The 23,917-nt window shown below is 46.5% G+C and overlaps 1 protein-coding gene across 5 annotated transcripts in view; it reads right to left on the bottom strand.

The window, feature by feature from the left end:
• Positions 1–23,917, bottom strand: part of LEMD1 (LEM domain containing 1) — a 430,972-nt gene that overhangs the window by 83,655 nt on the left and 323,400 nt on the right. For 3 of the 5 annotated variants that reach the window (XM_073615805.1, XM_073615806.1, XM_073615807.1), the window contains one exon: positions 22,429–22,521. The exons of the other annotated variants lie outside the window; for them this stretch is intronic. In XM_073615805.1, the coding sequence (XP_073471906.1) occupies positions 22,429–22,521 (93 nt within the window). The remainder of the gene's footprint in view (positions 1–22,428; positions 22,522–23,917) is intronic. 5 annotated transcript variants of the gene reach the window in all.

Genomic DNA, 23,917 nt, shown 5'->3' with positions numbered 1-23,917 from the left:
AACATGCGACATGACCAAATCTAAGGAAACACAAGCTAGAGAAGGTGACAACAGACAACAAAAACACGAAAACACCCCCCCTTCTAGCCTACCCAAGTATATATATGTATTTTCTGTAAAAAAAAAAAAAAAGTATATGGATGTAGGTGCAGTAATGACAAGACCAACAGCTCGTGAATATGAGCTTAATGACAACCACCACCTTAGTGTATGCAGTAAGTAAGCCCGAGTAACCAGCAGCGCAAAGACAGGTAACTAAAAACAAACACTCAGGGCTAAGGTACCCACAGACCGTGGTGGGTAGTCGTACAGGTGTAATGAAATGAACATCGTATGGCGTATGGTATATGGGTGAGAAGATTGTGGTCCAACAATCATTTAAAAACGAAACCTCAGCCCATATGGAACTATAGACGTGACAGATCCTGATGGGAAATGGGCCTACCTGAAAACCAGCCCTACATCAGCGGGACGTAGGATGCTGAACCCTGCCTCCCCCTCCAAAGTAGGGGTGAATGGTAGTGAGCTGTGTGAGCCCTCCCACCCCCTCACAACCATGGGCGCATGAACGAATAGTACTAAAGGAGACAAGGAGCTGTGAGCAACCATGCCCAGCGGAACTATCAGTCCCACCACAACACATCTTGGGCGAAAGGAAACTGCAGCTAGCATCCCCCTGACAACCCTCAGGACTGCTAAATAAAAACACCAAATGCAACACCAGAATGGCAGAAATGATTCCACAGAAATGATGGCATGGGATTGCATGATTTGACCACAGCTGTGGAGCTGCCCCACTAATCAGACCCCCCCCCCTTTTGATACTTGCCCTCAGCCATCGCCCCCCCCCCCCCCCCAGCCACTGGAACCTAGCAGGGAGAGTAAATCTACTGTTCCTCCCACGATAACCAAGAACAGCCTGCTGGTGACTTCTGGCAACTGATGGAAAGAAACAAACCAAAATTGCCAACCCCAGTATGACAGAACATGACAAAATGGAAATGAGATCCCCAGAACTGGAGGTGGCACCCCCCCATCATCCAGCGCCCTCCCCTCAACACTGTGCTCCCAGGAAACCCCCCCTCCCAAGGATAACCACAAATAGTTCTTCCAAGTGAGATCTGACAACTATGGTTACAAGATACGTATAGCAGTTGACTAAGACTAATGAACATGGTTGCTCCCCCCCCCCCACCAAACACACCCCTCCACGTGACCTGCGGACCATGAGGTGGGGAGAACCACAAGTCCAGTGCTACCTGAAACTACAGCAACAACCTGGCCAAGGGAGACTGACCGATAATACTGCCAATGAGGCAGGATTTGATGACCCAGCTTGGGGTGACCAGACAGGTAGCCCCCAAACTGACCGTACGAGTCACCGGCCCGCATCTCACCGCATGCATGAGCGCCGGGAGAAAGAAAAACCCACTCGCTGCAGTACAAACGCTGCTGTCTGGTCGTACGGAAACCGGAAGAGATGCCAGCTAGACGTGCTAAACCGAAAATGACACGAAACGTTGACAGGAAATGGCAGGTAGAGGGTGGGCTTAAATACAGCCCGACTCCGCCTACAAATCCAGGTTGACCTGCGGTCATATTTGTTCCTTTTTATATGGAGCTCAGAGAGCTAGGGGAGGAGAAACAGCAGTGCACTGGTATGAAGAAGAGGCCAGTGTACTATGAAAGCTTGTACTGTAACATATTTAGTTATTCAATAAATGGTACCACCTCAAATCCAAATTTCTACAACAATTTACAAAAAGCCATTTGTTTCCTAGAGTTCACTAGAGGATACAGCAGATCTCTGGCTTTCCAGAACAGTCTCTAAAAAGGCTGGGAGGGTAAGAATTACACCAACAATCAACAGACCATATTTCCTCAAAACATAGGTGACTAAGAAGGAGGATTGAATATTGGGTGCGGAGAAAGAATGTTTAGCCAAAACAGGAAGAGGCCAGATGTCCACAATTAGAAAAAAATATCTGATTACCAGCTGCCAGGCCCTTATGTGCTCATTTATAGCCCCAGAATGGTTTGTATTTTTTTTACATTAGACCCTTTACGTAAAGGTAGAGGGGGAAAAAAAATAAAAAATCAGGGAGTGTGGCATCCATGGTACAATCAGCATCAGCTGTGTCCAATAGAGGAACACTGAATCTGGCTATGAGTTATGGGCTCCTCTGATATTCATGAAAGACTTGTATAGCGCTGCAAATGCGATCTGAATCACTGATCAAAGTCTAAGGTATCCCAATGGTAACAAATCTGATAAAACATCATGGTGTAGAGTCCCATTCCCATCAGTGGATTTGGTGACAACCTAGAAAATCTTCTTGCCAAATTATACCCCTAGAATGTGAACTGCTGAGAGAACTAGTACTATATGTTACACCCAGCTAAGAGTGAGCTGTCATCCTTAATGATTTAATATGTACCACTGAAGTGGCATTTCCAGACTGTATTTTTACCAGTTGGCCCCTGAATTGTGACATCTGGTGAAAGAGCGACAGAGAGGTCACCAATACCTTCAAGATGTTGGACAATTAGAAGTCCCTCCTTATCCAGAGAGGCTTTACTCAGATTGAGATGCTTTCAATCAAAGGAAACAAATGTGCAACCATTCAAACACCAGTAGACCAAAGTCACCACAGCAGAGATATCCTGGACTGTTGCATTAAAAGAAAAGGCAAACTGTTGTCGCATCAGTCCCATAATGTGGGTAGGAAAGAAAGATCTATGCTCCCATGGTATGCAGAATCAAGCCCAGGTACTCCAAGTGTTCATATGGAACTAGTGAGGATCTGTGGTTGTTTACAATCCATCAGAAGTTTGTAGAGTATTAGCAGAACCTGTGAGATAGAAATTCTATTGTGTACCTAGTTGAGAAACCCTCCATTATTCCGGCATCTAAGATACCACAGAGCCCAAAAATTGACAAACAGCAATAATTGTAGAAGGCTTACCAGAGGAGGTATTAGCGAACTAGGAGGACTTTTGCGTAGAATGACACTTAGTCTTAGATTGAGCTCTAAACCTTAAAGTGGATGTAAACCCTCACATATACCCAGTGAAGCGAACAGCCTCAGATGATACACAGATGAAAAAAATCTCCCTACATAAGTTTTACATGTATATCCGCTGTCTTTAGCATGCTATATTCTTTAGAAAGTGCACATCGTGTTAGAGGTTTTTCTTTCTTCCTGTTCAGCACTGGATGTGGATTCTTGGCATACACTGTGTGACAGCTGATTGGAGGAAAGGCACACACCCCCTCTCCACATAGGCAGAGGAACCAAAAATACTTGCAGAGCTGTGCTGTGATTAGACAAGCTCTCTGCTAATCTATTTATAGAACCCACCCAGACACAAATTTCAGGCTGGTTTTATCTTGGTTGTTGGAGAACTTGTCAGAAGTTATCATGCTGATAACAGAAGAATGGAGCAGCAGAAAGACGTGGGACTTATGGCTTTGGCGAGAGATAAACACTACATATACATATGTGCTTAGGTCAAATTTCATGAATCAGGTTTACATCCACTTTAAGGACAAAAGTATCACTGAAAGGAAGAAATAAGGGAGAGTCCTAGTGTAGGAAGATCTTGGTCTCAAGTCTAAGTGAGATGGGTGCTCTTGTTCTGGAGTCCTTTTTAATTGCAATCAAGGAGACCCCAAAAAGATAAATCTCCAGTAAAGTAAGTGTCACAGAAAATCTTTGAAGTTTGGTCTGCAGACCAACGTGGATGTCACAGAACTATTCTCAGTGACACAGCTGGAGCTGATATTAGCAATTATCCATCCTCCATCCAAGAAAGCATTACATACAGTGCACCCAGAAAGTATTCACAGCGCTTCACTTTTTCCATATTTTTTTTGTTGTGTTGCAGCCTTATTCCAAAATGGATTCAATTATTTTTCTCAAACTTCTACAAACAATACCCCATAATGACAACGTGAAAGGAGTTCGTTTGAAATCTTTGCAAATTTGCAAAGAAATAAAAGCAAAAAAAAAAATCACATGTACACAGCCTTTGCCAAGGCACTCAAAATTGAGCTTAGGTGCAGCCTGTTTCCACTGATCATCCTCAAGATGTTTCTGCAACTTGATTGGAGTCCACCTCTGGTAAATACAGTTGATTGGACATGATTTTGTAAAGGCACACACCTGTCTATGTAAGATTCCACAGTTAAACAGTGCATGTCAGAGCACAAACCAAGCCATGAAGTCTAAGGAATTGTCTGTAGACCTTCAAGACAGGATTGTATCAAGACACAGATCTGGGGAAGCTAAGCAATCAGGGGAGAAGGGCCTTAGCCAGGTAGGTGACCAAGAACCCGATGGTCACTCTGAGAGAGATCCAGCGTTTCTCTGTGGAGATGAAAAATGTGTCAAAAGTGTCCAATCTGTCTGCCGCAATGTCGCAGTACTGCTAAAAATCGCAGATCACTGGCATTACTAGTAAGAAAAAAAAAAATAATCAAAATGCCATAAATCTTTCCCATACTTTGTAGACGCTATAACTTTTGCGCAAACCAATCAATATACATTTATTGCGATTTTTTACCAAAAATATGTAGAATATATATTGGCCTAAACTGATGAGGAAATTTAGGATTTTTATAACAGCTTACCTGTAAAATCCTTTTCTTGGAGTTCATCACGGGACACAGAGCCATAGTTATTAACTATATGGGTATATAGGCACCTTCAGGTGAGGGATGCTGGCACACCCAATACAGGAAGTTCACTCCCAATATAACCCCTCCTCCTACCAGGAGTACCTCAGTTTTGTGGCAAAGCAACATACACAAATCCCAAATCTGTGTCCCGTGACTCCAAGACATCAGTCTCCCAGATCTGAGCAGTCGTTTCTAAATAGACCTTGACCGCTCTCTCTACATAAAAGACAATGTAGTGACTTCTCTTCCCTAGAACATGGTTTTGTAAAAAACAATGGTAGGACAATATCTTGGTTCAGGTGAAAACCTGAGACCTCTTTATGCAGAAAACGTGGACGAGGACGCAACACGACCCTGTCCTCATGAATAATCAAATATGGATCTTTACAAGAAAGAGCAGCCAATTCCGAAACCCTCCTTGCTGAGGATATAGCAACCAAGAATACTAACTTCCTTGTCAGAAAGACTAAGGGAGTATGCTGTATCAGTTCAAAGGGCTGTTTTTGGAACACAAAACTAAGTTCAAATCCCAAGGATCCATGCTGGGGCTACAAGAATTACCGTCTTTCTTTCCAGTTTGATCCTGCAAAGAAGTCGTGGCAGCAACTGAATAGGGGGAATGCATAAATCAGTGAGAACTGATCCCACAGGGTCACCAACGCATCTGTTCCGCATGCGAGTGGATCCCTTGTCCTGGACACAAAATTGACCAACTTCATGTTGAATCTGAACGCCAGCAGATCTAGGTCTGGAGTCCCCCATTTTTGGCAAACAGCCAGCAAAATGTCAGGGTGAAGGGACCATTCCCCCGGGAGCAACTGCTGGTGGCTCAAGAAGTCCCCCTGCCAATTCTCTACTCCCGGAATGAAAACTGCCGATGGGCACGGAACATTCCTTTCTGCCCAAGTTTGGATACGGTTCACCTCCCTCTGCGCTGTGAGTCTCTTGGTGCCCCCTTGGTGATTGATATAAGCCACAGCTGTGGCATTGTCGGAGTGGATCCTGACAGGACAACCCCGGATTTGGATTTTGTGGGAATTTCAGAGACTAAGAGAATAATGCACAAGTGAATGTGAGAGATGACATCACTAAGGGAGCGAGGGAGGAGGTGGAATCCTTCATCCCTTGGCTCCAAGGGATGAAGCTAAGGGGAAAATAATACTGGCCCCCTAACCTGAGGGAGGAAGTGGAGACGGATCTCCTATCACAATTTGGATAAGCAGCAAGGATGGGAAGTGTTATCATAATGAGGATTTTAACTATCCAGACAGACTGGGCAGAGGGAACCGCGCATTCATCTAAGGCTCGCCAGTTCCTAAATGTCTTGCAGGACAATTTTATGGGTCAGATGGTAGACACACCAACTAGAAATAAAGCGTTACTGGATCTACTGATTACCAACAATACAGACCTGATCACGGAAGTGGAAATACGGGGCAATTTAGGTAATAGCGATCACAGGTCAATTGGCTTCAGTATAAATCACACAAATAGGAAACAAAGGGAATACAAAGACACTGAATTTCAAAAGAGCCAACTTCCCTAAACTACAAACCTTGCTAAAAGGCATAAATTGGGATAAAATATTAGGAATAAAGAACACGGAGGAGAGATGGGTTTGCGTTAAGAGCATATTAAATAAGGGCATTAGCCAATGCATCCCATTGGGTAATAAATTTAAAAGAGCGATCAAAAGTCCTGGATGGCTTAACTCCAATGTAAAAATGCATAGAAAAGCAAAGGAGAAGGCCTTCAAAAAATACAAGGTTGAGGGATCATTATCAGCATTCAAACTTTATAAAGAATGCAACAAGAAATGTAAGGGTGCAATAAGGACGCCTGAGATAGAACATGAAAGACACATAGCGGAGGAAAGCAAAAAAGATCCCAAGAAATTCTTTAAGTATGTAAACAGTAAAAAATGGAGGACAGACCATATTGGCCCCATAAAAAATGGAGGACAGACCATATTGGCCCCATAACGAATGAGGAAGGACATCTGGTTACAAAGGATGGGGAGATGGAGAAGGTATTGAATTTATTCTTCTCCTCAGTCTTCACGAGGGAATCAGGGGGCTTCAGTAACCAAAACTGCAGTGTTTATCCTCATGACACATCACAGGAAGCACCTCCATGGTTAAACAGAGGACAGAATTAAAATTATACTTGGGAAACTTAACATTAATAAATCACCGGGACCAGATGGCTTGCACCCAAGGGTACTTAGGGAACTCAGTCAAGTAATTGCCAGACCATTGTTCCTAATTTTAACTGACAGTCTACAGACTGGAAAGGTACCAGGTGATTGTAGAAAAGCCATTAAAAAAGGGCCCAAAATACATCCCTGGGAATTACAGACCAGTTAGCCTAACATCATGTAACATGTAAACTCTTGGAGGGGATGATAAGGGGCTATATACAAGATTTTAGTAATGAGAACGGTATAATTAGCAGTAATCCGCATGGATTCATGAAAAGTCGTTCGTGCCAAACCAATCTATTAACCTTCTATGAGGAGGCGAGTTGCCATCTAGATAAAGAAGGCCCATAGACATGGTGTATCTGGATTTTGCAAAAGCATTTGACAAAGTTCACGTAAACGTTTGCTGTACAAAATAAGGTTTGTCGGCATGGACCATAGGGTGGGTACATGGATTGAAAACTGGCTACAAGGGCAAGTTCAGAGGGTGGTGATAAATGGGGAGTACTCGGAATGGTCAGGGGTGGGTAGTGGGGTCCCCAAGGGTTCTGTGCTGGGACCAATCCTATTTAATTTGTTCATAAACGACCTGGAGGATGGGGTAAACAGTTCAATCTCTGTATTTGCGGACAATACTAAGCTAAGCAGGACAATAACTTCTCCGTAGGATGCGTAAACCTTGCAAAAAGATCTGAATTAATGGGGTGTGCAACTACATTGCAAATAAGGTTCAATGTAGAAAAACGTAAAATAATGCATTTGGTTGGCAAAAATATGAATGCAATCTATACACTGGGGGGGGAACCTCTGGGGGAATCTAGGATGAAAAAGGACCTGGGGGTCCTAATAGATGATAGGCTCAGCAATGGCATGCAATGCCAAGCTGCTGCTAACAAAGCAAACAGAATATTGGTATGCATTAAAAGGGCAATCAACTCCAGAGATAAAACGATAATTCTCCCGCTCTACAAGACTCTGGTCCGGCCGCACCTAGAGTATGCTGTCCAGTTCTGGGCACCAGTCCTCAGGAAGGATGTACTGGAAATGGAGCGAGTACAAAGAAGGGCAACAAAGCTAATAAAGGGTCTGGAGGCTATTAGTTATGAGGAAAGGTTGCAAGCACTTTACTTATTCTCTCTGGAGAAGAGACACTTGAGAGGGGATATGATTTCAATATACAAATACCATACTGATGACCCCACAATAGGGATAAAACTGTTTCGCAGAAGGGAGTTTAACAAAACTCGTGGCCACTCATTAAAATTAGAAGAAAAGAGGTTTAACCTTAAACTACATAGAGAGTTCTTTACTGTAAGAGCGGCAAGGATGTGGAATTCCCTTCCACAGACAGTGGTCTCAGCGGGGAGCATTGATAGTTTCAAAAAACTATTAGATAAGCACCTGAACGACCGCAACATACAGGGATATACAATGTAATACTGACATATAATCACACACATGGGTTGGACTTGATGGACGTGTGTCTTTTCTCTAACTCACCTACTATGTAACCTGAATGTCCAGGCCTTCAGAGACAGACACGGTGCCCGAATCTCTAGGACAGCGTTTCTCAATCTTTTTACCTTGGAGGAACCCCTGGCAACAAGTTTGAGATCTCGAGGAACCCCTGAAATAGTGTTCACATCTACAGCTCACGGAACATTGGTATGATCAGCGAGCTGTTGATAACAAAAATTTGTAGAAATAGCATTAAATAAAAGAATAAATATTAAAACGTACCTAATTAATGTGAAACTTGTGCTTTTTTTTTCCTGCAGAGCTGATCCATTCAGGGGACATTACATGGGGCAGAGCACACGACAGGGCACATTACATGGGACAGGGCACATTACATGGGACAGTGGACATTACATAGGACAGTGGACATGACTGAGGACATGGCATGGGGCGGGGCGCATGGCATGGGGCGGGGCGCATGGCATGGGACAGGGCACACATTACATGGGACAGGCCACATGACATGGGGCAGAGCACATTACATGGGACAGGCCACATGACATGGGGCAGAGCACATTACATGGGACAGGCCACATTACATGGGGTGAGGGACACGATAGGGGACATTACATGGGACAGACTGTTGGACACATTGTGTGTGTGTGTGGGGAACACAGCTGGGCACAGTACCGGCTTTCTTCTTCTGGCCTCAGAACCCAATTCATATCTCCTTCAGTGGCGCGTTGTTCCCCCTCGGCCCCTCCTCCTGTTATCCTGTCCACCCCAGATGATGTCACGTACTCGGGAAGGACAAGAGGCATGGGACAGGGCACATGGCATGGGGCAGAGCACATGACAGAGGACATTACATGGGGCAGGACACATTACATGGGGCAGGACACATTACATGGGGCAGGACACATTACATGGGGCAGTGGACATTACATGGGGCAGTGGACATTACATGGGGCAGTGGACATTACATGGGGCAGTGGACATTACATGGGGCAGTGGACATTACATGGGGCAGTGGACATTACATGGGGCAGTGGACATTACATGGGGCAGTGGACATTACATGGGGCAGTGGACATTACATGGGGCAGTGGACATTACATGGGGCAGGACACATTACATGGGGCAGGACACATTACATGGGGCAGGACACATTACATGGGGCAGGACACATTACATGGGGCAGGACACATTACATGGGGCAGGACACATTACATGGGACATTACATGGGACAATACATGGGGCAGGGCACATGGCATGGGGCGGGGCACATATTACAGGGCGGGGCACATATTACATGGGACAGGCCACATGACATGGGGCAGAGCACATTACATGGGACAGGCCACATGACATGGGGCAGAGCACATTACATGGGACAGGCCCACGATAGGGGACATTACATGGGACAGACTGTTGGGCACATTGTGTGTGTGTGTGTGTGTGTGTGTGTGTGTGTGTGTGTGTGGGGGGGGGGGAACACAGCTGGGCACAACACCGGCTTTCTTCTTCTGGCCTCAGAACCCAATTCATATCTCCTCCAGTGGCGCGTTGTTCCCCCTCGGCCCCTCCTCCTGTTATCCTGTCCACCCCAGATGATGTCACATACTCGGAAAGGACAAGAGGCATGGGACAGGGAACATGGCATGGGGCAGGGCACATGGCATGGGACAGGGAACATGGCATGGGGCAGAGCACATGGCATGGGGCAGAGCACATGGGACAGGGCACATTACATGGGACAGGGCACATTACATGGGACATGGCATGGGGCAGGGCACATGGCATGGGGCAGGCCACATTACATGGGGTGAGGGACACGATAGGGGACATTACATGGGACAGACTGTTGGGCACATTGTGTGTGTGTGTGGGGAACACAGCTGGGCACAGTACCGGCTTTCTTCTTCTGGCCTCAGAACCCAATTAATATCTCCTCCAGTGGCGCGTTGTTTCCCCTCGGCCCCTCCTCCTGTTATCCTGTCTACCCCAGATGATGTCACGTACTCGGGAAGGACAAGAGGCATGGGGCAGGGCACATGGCATGGGGCAGGGCACATGACAGGGGACATTACATGGGACAGACTTCTTCTGGCTTCAGAACCCATTTCATATCTCCTCCAGTGGCGCGTTGTTCCCCCTCGGCCCCTCCTCCTGCTATCCTGTCCACCCCAGATGATGTCAAGTACTCGGGAAGGACAAGAGGGGAGGAGGGGCCTGCAGGGAACAGCGCACTACAGCCAATAGGATACCAGCCGCTTCCCTGCCTTTCTCTGCCTGTGCGATCCTCCTGTCAGCTGACTGGGACTGACAGTCAGATCGCCGTGGAACCCCTGGGGACCTCTCGCGGAACCCTAGGGTTCCGTGGAACCCCGATTGAGAACCACTGCTCTAGGATGTTGATGGGCAAGGTTCTTTCGGTTCTTGACCACTGTCCCTGGACAGTTGTCTTTTCTAGCACTGCTCCCCAACCTGAAAGGCTGGCATCTGCGTTACCATCTTCCAGATAACCGGTCTGAAGGATTTTCCTTTCAGCAGATTCCGGGTTACCAACCACCAACTGAGGCTCTGGGACACTCTTGGGGACAACCACATTGGCAAATGTAGAGCTTGAACCACTTTGTTCCTAGCAGACAGGATACTGTTTTGCAACAGTCTCGAATTGAACTGGGCATAGGGAACCGCTTCGAATGAACCTTTCCTAACAACCTCATGCAAAGGCGAATGGAGGGATCTATTTTCGACCTGCACCAGCTCTCTTATGGCGTTGATCTTTGCCTGAGGCAAGAACACCTTTTTCTGGGCTGTGTCTATGATCAGACTCAAGTACTCCAGACTTTTTTAGCGGTTTTAAGGAAGACTTCTCTAGGTTGAGAATCCAACCCAGAGCCAGGTATTTGGTTGTAATGCGCACGCTTTGCTCCAAAAGGGCCACGACTGGTCTATTAGCAATTGATAGTCCAGGTACGCCAAGACTGTTATGCCCTGTGCCCTTAACCTGGTTAGAGGTGGAACCAGAACTTTTGTAAATACCCGGGGTGCTGTAGCCAGGCTGAAGGGCAAGGCTAAAACTGAAAACGATGCTGTTCTACCTCGAACCTCAGAAACCTTTGGTGAGCAGGAAAATCAGAGTTACTTAGCGGTAACGTCCTTTTCCAGGAGTCTTTCAGGACAGCACCATAGAGAGACCTTGGCTCCTCCCCTTCTGAGGAAACACCGCCTTCAAATTCTAGATTTAATCCTCACCGCTCGCCCCGGCCCCTCAGTTCTTCAAGAGGACCTCCGGCTAGCTGGGGAGACACAAGAACACGTCATAATAACTTTTATCTTACCTGACGTTCTTCTGCGATGAACTCTTCAGAAATGTCCCTGAAATAGGGTGGGTATCTGTGCTGTCCTGAAAGACTCCTGGAAAAGGACGTTACCGGTAAGTAACTCCGATTTTCCCATTTCCGTCTTTCAGGACAGCACCATAGAGAGGATGAGCGAGCACCTTACCTTAGGGTGGGACTACTGCCTGCAGAACCTTACACCCAAAAGCCTGGTCTTTTGCTGACAGAAGGTCCAACCTGTAGTGTCTCACGAACGTTTCGAATCTGGACCACGTTGCCGCTCTACAGATCTGTTCCGGAGACGCACCAGTCCACTCTGCCTGAGAGGTCGCCACTGCCCTGGTGGAATGTGCCCTAACACCTTTTGGGGCCTCTAAACCACTGACTACATACACCTGGCTGATAGCTAACCTCAACCATCTGGCTATAGTGCGCCTAGAGGCTTTGCCTCCTTTTCTGGTTCCTGAAAACAAAACAAAAAGGAAATCAGACTTTCTAAATGGTTTTGTATCCTCCAAGTACTGAAGGACACACCTTCTCACATCCAACTTATGAAAAATATGTTCCTGTTCCCTCACAGGATTTAAACAGAAGGTGGGCAAAACAATTTCCTGGCCTCTATGAAAACCCGAGGCCACTTTCGGCAAAAAAGACGGATCGGTTCTAAAAATTACCGGTCCGTAAATATCTGAAAAAAGGGTGCCCTAATAGAAAGGGCTTCGAGTTCACTCACTCTCCTTGCCGTAGTGATTGCCACCAAAAACACAGTTTTGAGGGTAATCCATTTTAACGTACAAGTTCCTAACGGCTCAAAAGGTTCCGCCGTAAGGGCCTGTAGAACCAGAGAAAGATCCCACATTGGGAAGGGAGAGACACTCAGTGGTCTCTGTCTACTCAATGCCTTAAAAAAATCTAACTATCCACGGATCTGTGGATAGCTGTTTTTCTAGAAAAACGCTCAGAGTGGAAACTTGACCTTTCAGGGTGCCAAGGGCTAACCCCTTGTCCGTCCCTGATTGCAGAAACTCTAGGACCGCTATGGAGCTGTGTACATCAAAAGGACTTTCTGTGCACCAGCTATTAAAACGTTTCCACGTCTTCTGGTAGATAACCTGGGTTTCCTTTTTCCTGCAATTTAGGAGGGTTTCCACTAAGCGATCTGAGAAACCCCTGCCCTTCAGCAATTCCTCTTCAGTAGCCAAGCCACGAGGTTCCATCTCTCTACCTGGGGACCACAGACTGGCCCCTGGGAAAGAAGATTCTCCTGAACTAGCAGAAACCAGGGAGGTTCTGCTGCTAGACTTTTTAAGATGGAAAACCAAGGCCTTCTGGGCCAATGTGGTGCAATTAGAATGAGGGTTGTGTTTTCCAGCTGGAACTTCCTCAGTACGGTTGGGATCAGTACAGGAGGGGGGAAGGCATAACACCTGGTGAAAAGGCCAGCTCTGAGCCAGTGCGTCTACTCCTAGGGCTCCATCCCATCTGTTCAAGGAGAAGAAAAGATGAGCCTTCCTGTTTTCTCTCGACGCAAAAAGGTCTACGCATGGCCTTCCCCACTTCTGGGATATTGCCTCGAAAACCTCCTGGTTCAAAACCCAGTCGCCTTCTCTCAGCCGCTTCCTGCTGAGGAGATCGGCCACCAGATTTTGTTCCCCTGCACCGCCGAGAGGGATAGAACATTTAATTCGGCCCACTTGAGAATGCTTTCTGCCAGGGCCCACAAGGGTCTGCTCTTGGTACCCCCCTGCCTGTTTATGTAAGCTACAGCTGAAGAGTTGTCCGACCGGACTCTCACATGCTGCCCGTGAAGTTCCTTCTGAAAGGCTCTGAGGGCCAAAGCCACCGCTCTCAGCTCCTTCCAGTTCGAGGATCTTTTTGCGTCTTCCCTCAGCCAGACGCCCTGAACCATCCAGGAATCAGGATGCGCCCCCCAACCTGTGCTGCTTGCATCGGTCGTGACACACATGGACACTGGAAGAACCCACTCCAGACCTTGTGAGAGATTGGCCCCTCCTCTTCACCACCATAGGGATCTCTTGATTTGACCTGGTATGGTTATCAGGGAGTCCAAAGACCCCTGACTGTGGTCCCAAACCCTCAGGAAGAAGAGCTGTAAAGGGCGAAAATGTAACCCTGCCCACTGAACTGCTGGAAGTGCCGCCGTCAGTAACCCCAGGGCTGACATAGCCTTTCTTACTGATATCTGTTGGCTGCCCTGGAGTAATAACATTGCCTTGTCTACCTTCTGGATTTTCTCCAACGGAAGGAAGACCCTCTGTTTCGTTGAATCCAACAGGTAACCCAGAAAGATTACCTTTTGTGATGGAATCAAAAATTGGATTTCTCTAGGTTCAAGAGCCAACCTAGAGCCTCTAGGATGTCTCTTGTAAACTGCAGGTCCCGCGACAACTGTTCCAGGGAAGAGGCAAACAGGAGCAGATCGTCTAGATATGCGATCACTGAGATGCCCTTGATTCGTAGGAAAGCTAAAACTTCTACCATGACTTTGGTGAAGATGCGGGGGAAGAGGATAGCCCGAAGGGAAGAGCCCTGAACTGCCAGTAAAACGTCCCTTCCCTGGTATTTACCGCCAGCCTGAGGAACTTCTGACACCGCTCCGCGATTGGAATGTGTAGGTAGGCATCCCTCAAGTCTACCGATGCCATGAAGCAGTTCGGAGGAAGGATTGTCTTCACCGAGCAGAGTCCATTCGGAACCTCCTGTAGGTGAGCGAGACATTCAGAGGCTTCAGATTCAGGATGAGCCTGAATTTTCCCGAGGGTTTGCGCACCACAAAAATGTGGGAATAAAAGCCTCTGCCTGTCTCTCCTTCCGGAACTCGAACTACCACCTCCCGTTCCTCCAACTCCTGGAGGGAGGAAAGAAGAGCTGCTGACCTTTCTGCGCATTTCGGTCGCGTGGTGACCAGGAGTCTGCGTGGTGGAGATTCTGCAAACTCTAACCTGTACCCTCTTCTTATGATCTCCAAAATAAAATGGTTGGAGGTGATCATCTCCCACTGTGGAAGGAAGGCCCCCAATCTTCCTCCCACCGTGATTCTGTCACTTAGTCTTTTTGGGCTGTTTAGAAGGGTGAAAAATAGCCCCCCCACGCCCTTTACTCTTCTGTCCCCAACCCTTTTTCTGTTGTTCAGATTTTGGGGGTCCAACTTCTTCCAGGGCAGAGACTTTCTTTTAGTCTCTGCAAGTTTCCTTTTAAGAGGAAACGCCTTCTTCCTGTCGGCCGTCCGATCTAAAACGGCTTCCAGACCTGGTCCAAACAGCAAGTCCCCTGTGAGAGGAATCCCGCAAAGTTTAACTTTAGCGGTGTCCCCCTGCCATGTTTTAAGCCATAAGGCTCTTCTTGCTGAATTGGATAATGCGGCTGATCTTGCGGACATACGCACCGATTCAGCCGTAGCGTCCGCCAGATAAGCTACCCCCTTAAGGAGCATAGGGAACGACGACAGGATTGTTTCCTTAGAAGTTCCCGCCTCTATGTGCGCTTTAATTTGCATTAACCAGTACTCCTTGTTTCGTGCCACCACTGTGGACGCCATGGCGGGTTTGAGGTTACCCAGGGAAGAGTCCCAGGATTTTTTCAAGAGGGAATCTATCCTCTTGTCCATGGGATCTGGGAGTGCCCCCATGTCCTCAAAGGCCAGGTCAGTGCGCCTGGAGACCTGAGAAAAGGCTGCGTCTAGTTTAGGCAATTTGTTCCATACCAGCGCCTCCTCCTCTGCAAAGGGAAACCTACGTTTAAGCGCTCTTGAAAAGAAAGGTTTCCTTTCGGGGTCTTGCCACTCTTTTTTAATGGCGTCGACCAAGACCTCATGTACTGGGAACACCTTCCTCTTATGTTCCCCTAGGCCCCTATACATCTGGTCGTGGAGTGATAGCTTCTTCCTTTCCTCCTGGATTCCTAGTGTGGTATGGATGGCTCCTAGGAGCTCCTCCACTTCTTCCAGGGAAAGCTTGTAGCGAGAGGATCTTGTGGATTCCCCTTCCACCTCCTCTCCCTCCGATTCCCCCTGGGAATCTGAAGAAACGCTATCAGGCTCCTCCTCTACCTCGAGTCTGGCACCTCTTGGATTCTCTCCACTACCCGAGGGAGCATCCATTAAGGATTGGGGAACACTCTGCTGTGCTGGTGGAGAAATAACCTGAGGCTGTGGCAATTAAAGACTGGAAAAAAGTGTCTTAAAGGATTGCACAGTGTTAGAAAGCTCCTTGACGGATGCTGCTAGATCCGAACACTGTTCTCCTGACTGCTCCCTTACTAACCCCTCTATACACTCCTTACAGAGGGGCTTGGACCAAGACTCCCCCATTGTGGCTCTGCATGAGTTGCATTTTTTCTTGGTATTGTGGGCAACTTGCTTTTCTCCGTAGACTTGCCCTGTGAATACATTTAAAAGAGGGGGCAATCAGCCAAACTATCCACCAGCACTACCACGGAGGGCCACCAGGGGTGTGCTTCCCAGGACCAACCACCACCAGGGACCTGGTCACAGCCCTCCCCCCCCCCCACCACCAAGGGGAGTTTACACCTGTGGAGCTTACAGGAAAAAAGTAGAGGGGAGTTTACACCTGTGGAGCTTACAGGATTCTCCTAGAGCGGTTCGCGAAGCCTCTGCTTCCGACATCTCCTTCAGAGGAAAGTGGTTTCCCAGGCCCCTGTGTGCTGTCCCCACAGCAGATATGAGGCAGCACCAGCCGAACGCGCGGTCCGCCACCAAACTCCGTGACCAGAACAGGAAGTCACTGGTCAGACGGAAGCACTGACCCCCGCCGGAAATGACGTCACCCGCCCTCCGACCCAGCGCTCCCTCAGAGCTCCCACGCTGACTGCTGGTGCAGGGCGGTCTCCCTGTGTCTCCGCCTATGCCACCGCTGGACAGAAGGAAGCGGACCCCTCCAGCTTACAGCTTCGCCAAGAGAAGCTGGAGGAGCGTGATATGCAGTCATCTAAGGTACCCAGCCACACTAGCCTCACAGACTGCAGTGCAAAAACCTGAGCAGGGGAGAGAGAGAGAGACCCTGGTCCACCCCCCTCAGCTCCGCCTGTATTTAGCCCCAGCCTCCCTGGCTGTTCAGCTCTGACTCCTTGCGATGTCTCCCCACCGGAGGAAACACCAGAACTGAGGGGCCGGGGGGAGCGGTGAGGATTAAATCTAGAATTTGAAGGCGGTGTTTCCTCAGAAGGGGAGGAGCCAAGGTCTCTCTATGGTGCTGTCCTGAAAGACGGAAATGGGAAATATAGGAACATGCAGATATGCATCCCTGATGTCGATAGACGCCAGAAGTTCTCCTCCTTGTAGGATAGAAACCACCGATCTGAGCGGACCTTCAGGAACTGATTTAGATTTTTTATATCTAGAATGGGTCTGACATCTCCATTCAGTTTTGGTACCATAAAGAGGTTTGAATAAAACCCCAAACCTTGCTCTTCTGTGGGGATTTGCATGATCACCCCCTGAGCCAGTAATCGGTTTAATGCCTGAAACAGAAATTGCCTTTACCCTGGATCTTTGGGAACGTTTGACCTAAGAAAACGAGGTGGTGAAAACTCCCAAAATTCCAGTTTGTACCATAGAGTTACTGTGGAGATGACCCATCTGTCCTGAATTTCCTCTTACCAGACTTCTGAGAACTGCAGAAGTCTTCCCCCCACCCTGGCGAGTGGGGGCGCCCCTTCATAATGAGGCTTTAGAATTCTGTTTTGCAGGTTTCCGCCCCCAGGACTTCTTTTGTGCCTGGGCCTGACCCTGAGTCTTTCCTCTAGACTATGACAGCAGAGGCCGTCGTGACTGCCTAGAGGCGGATGCCCCTGGCGCTGGAGAAAGAGCCAGCCTAAATGAAGTGCATTTATTCCTTCTCTTGACTGGCAAAAGAGTACTTTTCCCACTTGAAATCTTTTGGATGTATTTGTCCAAATCATCCCCAAATAGCCAATCCCCATGAAAAGGAAAACCGATCAGGAGCCTTTTGCATGGCGCTTCGGCTGACCAATTTTTCAACCACAGGATCCTACGCATGTGCACTAGCACAAGCGCAAGGCGGGATGGGATGCCTGGTGAATAGACTCTTTAATGGCGTCTATAGCAAAACATAATGCTCTTGGCAGTTCGGCCAAATCCGGGGCTTGTTGTACAGGAACCTCCTTAAGGGCCTGTCTAAACTGATCCTTTAGGGATTGGCAGATGCCTATTGCAGCGACTGCAGGCTGAGTAACGGCACCTGCCAAAGAAAAAGAGGATTTAAACAGGAATTCCAACCTTTATCCGTTGGATCCTTAAGCATTTTTGCATTGTCTACCTTACAAGTTAGACTTATACACACTGGATATAGCAGCATCAACTGCTGGTCTAACCCCACCAGGGCAGAGGAAAAGACATCTTCAGTCACGTATACAGGGGCTGAGATGTGAGAAGCAGCTGCAACACCAATTGGTTCCAATGACTCACCCTGGCTTGCCACTTCTGGTATTTCAGGAGAAGATGACCGTGTTGAGGCATGACTGGAGTTCTCAGCGCCTGGGGGCGATGTTTTTGGTACCTTTTTTTGAGGCGTTTGTCCCAGCCTTTTTGGGAGGTATAGTCCTAAGCACAAAGCAGAGGTACTATTTAAATGCACTAATTGCTGAACAATAGTCTGACAATAGAATGCCGCTAATAAAAGTTCAGCCTAGCGCTGGGAAAAAATATCTTTTCCTCTACTGGGAATGCCCATATGCCGCCCTTACGTGCCTCACTGCTCCTGTGTCCCGGGTGATCAGCCAGCTTGCTCTCCTCGCTATCCAGCTGAGGAGAGACTGCTCTTGTACAAAGTTTCCACCCACGCTTGCGCTGTGTGTCCTCATGGACGCTGCAACCCACACACGGCGCCGCTGCTAGGCCCCACCCCCTCCGTACAACACCCGCCCCCCTCCTTTGAATTTCAAATCTTTCCCATGCGGGCGGCATTTGGGTCTGCCTGTAGACCAATCAAGAGGGGAGGAGAGGCAGAGCCCAAAATAGTAAGCAGATCAGGGGGAACTTTTTCAGAGCAAAACGGGACCTCCTGACCCCACGCGGGGGGCTATACAAGGGGAGCAGCAACATTTGTTGAATTCCCTAATTCCCCTAAGGGGGGAGAAATGCGGAATGGCGGATCTCTTTACCTACATGAGGAATCCCCGCTGGGACAAGCTGCTGCTAAATCCACACACAGACTGACACTGAGCTGAAGTGAAGACAACAAATTAAGGCATATACATTTACTCCCTCTAGTGGAGATTTAGGGCATGACAACATTTTTTCCCCCAAAAAAACCATAGGTGGGCTTTTCACAGTTCCTAGGCTTCTTCCCTTACCTTATCCTCGCTGCAGGATACTGCTGATGACAGACAGATCCAACCTCCACCCATCACGGCGGGCTGTGTTTAACAAACCTTCAAGGATCGGGTTCTTTTTATCGGGGTTTTAGGCATTTGTTGGCACCAAATATCCCTGTCCCACCTAAACGCCCTACCTTTTTTGGAGACTTAAAAGGATTCTCACCTTGTAGGAGATGTAATGTTTGTAATATCAACTCATTACGAGATAGACGAATCACGGAATTCACCTCTAGTGGTACAGGTGCCACATACTCAATCAAATCACTTATCACATGCACAACCAAATGCGTAGTATATTTATTGAGGTGTCCATGTGGGTTGGAGTATGTTGGCCGTACCATTAGGAAGTTGAATGTGAGATTGGCAGAACATATTACCAATATCAAGCAGGGTTTCGATAAACACAGTGTCTCTAGGCACTATGATGCAGTACATGATAGGAATCCTAAGGGAACTGTGTTTATTGGTATTGAGAAGTATGTTCCCCATTGGCGGGGTAGCAATGGAAAAAGGACCATCTCTAGATCCGAAACCAACTGGATCTACAGATTGGGTTCCCATGCCCCGAATGGGTTGAACATAGAATGGGACATCAATTGCTTCATTAATAATAGTTGAAAGGAAACATATATATACCTTTTCCGTCCCGGGTGACCCTCTCCTTTTTTTATTAACTACAGTTGAAATTAAATTTTTATAGATGATTTTTTCCCTCTCTTTTTTTCTTTTTTCTCCTCTTTGTATAGATTTGTATCTTTATTGGCAATCTATCAACATGCTTTCATCCACCATATGTTTTTAGATGTATCTGGATAACTAAGTGTCTACTGTTCTGCATATACATCATGATGGTTTGAGTATAATGTAATCATGTTTTTCTTATTAGAGATACGGCTGATGGGGAACTTGAACACACCCATATTTATTTTGATCTTTAAGTATCTTAAACCCAAGCATTTCACCATATGTTTCACATTGGTGAATTATTTTCCGCCACTAGATGGCAGTGTTGCATATACACTTTTGGGTTGTAGAGGCTGGTTTATGCTTCTACATATTCAAGGGAATTTTGGAGTGTGTTCTGTACTTTTTCTTTGTTAACCACTAGATGGCGTTACATGGTGTACAGCTTTGCTCTCTATGTCTTTCCAGGTTCACAACAAGGAAGGATTTATGTATGGGCGGTTTTCATTGGGCTGGAATGATTAGTATTATAGTATTACCATCCGCCCTTGTTCCCCCTCAGCCAATGAATGCGCTAGGGCGCTATGGCGCTTGTGTATTTAAAGCGCATGCGCGAGCGTGGCCACGTACCCCTGATGACGTCAGTTGTGACGAAACGGCCGTAGGGTCACAACGTGAGCACGTATCGCGCATGCGCGATCGGATTTTAAACGGCGGTGGAGCTTGTTTTCATTTCTCCCCGTCAGAAGCATTGCTTTTTATAGATTTATTTGTTCTTTTTACATTTTTAAATAAATTGGCCAGATCACTCTGCACTATTGGAGTATTTTTTCTTTTTTGGGGCATCTGGGGCTAATGCTGTATCCTGTGGCCAAGTCCTAACTGCACCCTGTTTGGAAGCCCCAGTGGCTTGCCATAAGGTTATCTGAGGAACACCTGGAGATTATTGGCGAGGACATCTTCTGGATCCATACATTTCTACTGAGCCTGTTTTGACCCCCCTGAATAAGGGTGGTCGCAGGCTGTCCGGTAAGCCTCCAACTTTATATCCTTCGGTGGTGGGCAACAGCTGCGGTGGAATATTGAATCAGAATCTGTGTTGGAGTGTCACCACGTTTTTTTTGGGACTGTCCTAATTTATTTATATATTTATTTCAATTTTCCTTTTTTGTGATCACTAATTACAAGGATCAATTGACACTATTAGTGAATAGAGTTTTTTCATCATACATTGATGTCATTTTTTGTTGTCACATTGGTTTATATAACTCACTTAAAGTTCACCACTTTTACTTATACCTTCATATCACTTTTCGCTTTTAAATATATGCAGGTTTATTTGATTAATTTTCAGTGTTACAACACACGTGTTTATAATATTCACTTTATTCACCACTTATGTGTTTTGTCTATTTCGCATACACCCATATATGCGTATTCTTATTAGTCCAGCGCTACACTGTTTATATATTTTTTATCGGGGTTCCACTCCCTTGGACCTGTATAGCACCCGGCCAGGAAAAACTTTAGGTAATGTGAGCATGACCAAAGCACTAGGTCCCGGGGTCCAGCCCTGCAAGGAGAGGCGTTACAGGCAAAACCTCGTTCTTATACGAGGCCAAGGTACCATCCATTGGCTTAGTGGCACTTTGGATGGATCAGGTCTGTGGAGGCTATTTAAATCCAGCAAGGATCCCTCCAGTGGAGCTCCTCAGAGCACATCTTCACTCGTGACCAACACCTTAGACACTGGCGAAAAAACTGAGGTACTCCTGGTAGGAGGAGGGGTTATATAGGGAGTGAACTTCCTGTATTGGGTGTGCCAGTGTCCATCACCTGAACGTGCCTATATACCCATATAGTTAATAACTATGGCTCTGTGTCCCGCGATGTACAATAATATTGTTTTCAAAATTGACGGTTTTTTGTTTATAGCGCAAAAAAAAACAAAAAAAAAAAAAAAAAAACGCAGAGTTGATCAAATACCACCAAAAGAAAGCTCTATTTGTGGGAAGGATGTCAATTTTTTGTTTGGGTACAGCATCGCATGACCGCGCAATTGTCAGTTAAAGCGACGCAGTGTCGTATCGCAAAAAATGGCCTGGTCATTAAGCGGTCTGTAAGTGGTTAAAGAACACATATTCAACAACTGGGACAACCAGTACCTCGTCAAGGTGAGATACAAAAAGTGAGTCTCCTAATGTTGCTTACATTTTTTATAGAACGGGTAAACGTATCAAAGTGTTTGGTAACAGAAAGTACTCCATGAGGAGGATTCCACTTTCTAGTAAAGCCATTATCAAATTGCTGATGGTTTGGAAAAACACAATGTTTGAATCTGTGAAAGCCAAGTGTTTGGCTACTCACTTTTGAGAATCTGTAGGGCAGCTTGAAACAGACTGAATAACTCCTCAGTGACAAGCAGATCTTTATTATGAAAAACCACCTTTTTTCAATTGCATTTTTTATTTGCCTAGAGGCATGGCATTTATCTAGAGATCTGCTGTGTCCTCAAATGAACAGTGGGAGAAATCCAAGTAGCAAGTGAGCTATAGGAGAAGAAGGCTTAAATATGTTTTTATATTCAAGGATTGACTATAATACAAGTTTTTCTTTTCCTCAAGGAATAATACAATCCACAATTAATGTGCCCATAACCATAGAAAAAACAAATGATTGCCTGGTGTCTGTTCTGCTTCAAAAACACACAAGCCTTAGGTGTGTTAGCTGGAGATCTGTAGGTCATTGTGTTCTTGTCTGCAGTCACTTTTTCCTGGTGAATACAAACCTCATTAAAACGTATGTTTTTCTACATGTCTGATGTCTTAAGCTAGACATCCTGTTTTAGTACACCTGCAACAGTGAATCAAAACCATTTTGAAACTAAGTTTGGTTGTAGAATATTCTTTCTGCTTGTAAGTACAGTAAAAAAAAAAAACAAAAAAAAACTATTTCACTAAATTGTTATGTAAGGAAACATATTGGGCATCTGGCTTTAATTCTGTAGAAAAGTTAAAGCGGTTTTATGCCCGCAAAACAACCCCCCCCCCCCCCAAAAAAAACAAACAAAAAAAAAACCTGTAAGGCAAAGGCATAATTCACTGCATACTAGCTCATCCTGAAATACTTACCTGGCTTAGGACAAAGCGAAGGCAAAGCCTCCCGGTCACCACTGAGGGAGCTGATTTGTTCCTTTTGCGTTTCTTCTGGGTTTGCGGTTCTAGCGCTGTGAGTGGCCGGAGCCGCAATGACATCACTCCCGCAGGAGTCCTCTTTCCGGCAAGGAGCCCTGATTTTCCAGCAGCATCTGCCAGACCTTCAGAGCGCATGCGTCACTGACGTCAGTGGCTGCATGCAAGGTGAATATCTCCTAAAGCATACAGGTTGTGGAGATAATTATTTTACCTACAGGTAAGCCTTATTATAAGCTTACCTGTAGGTAAAAAATTTGAAAGCGGGGTATACAACCACTTTAACTATGTTTGTGTTATTAAAGCAGAGTTCCACCCAAAAGTGAAAGGTCCTCTTTAAGGACTCCTGACCCCCTGACATGCCACTTCCGGTCGGGGAATCTAGGGAATTAGAGTGGAAGTTCTCCTCTCTACCCCCCTCCCTGCAATCTCCTGGGACATGTCACAGGTACCAGAAGATTGCTCGGCCATTCAAGACGCGCAGCACGACTTGCATATGTGCAGTGCACACCCGGCTGTGAAACCGGGTGCCCACACTTGTGATGCCGGCGCCAGGGAGAAGTGAGGGAGAGAACCGAGTCTTCAGGTGGCCGCATTGCTGGATTGTGGGACAGGTGAGTGTGTGTTTATTAAAAGTTTTTATTGACTTTCAATAAACACAGAAATGGCTGGAACTCCGCTTTAGGTAGGTTATTGTTATTGTGAATGTAGAATACAAAATTAAAACATAATGCTGCATGCTATTGGGAACACATAACAGTCATGAATCCAAAAGATTCCAACACAGCACAACAATCTAAGCAGTCACAAACACAAAAAAATCATAACAGAACTGATGCTGGCTGGCTGTTACAATAGCTGGAAATGATTGTATGATTGCCACTGTTTTCTGTTTGAACAGAGATAAGCCAAACAGATGGATGTGCATGATGAATGAAGACATAATTGTTGACTGATCTCATAGTTCCTCACACGTCT

Source organism: Aquarana catesbeiana, linkage group LG02, assembly GCF_042186555.1.
Source record: "Aquarana catesbeiana isolate 2022-GZ linkage group LG02, ASM4218655v1, whole genome shotgun sequence".
In the NCBI taxonomy this organism is placed as follows: domain Eukaryota; kingdom Metazoa; phylum Chordata; class Amphibia; order Anura; family Ranidae; genus Aquarana; species Aquarana catesbeiana.
Note: the sequence above shows the minus strand (reverse complement) of the source record. Positions and strands in the feature narration are given on the sequence as shown.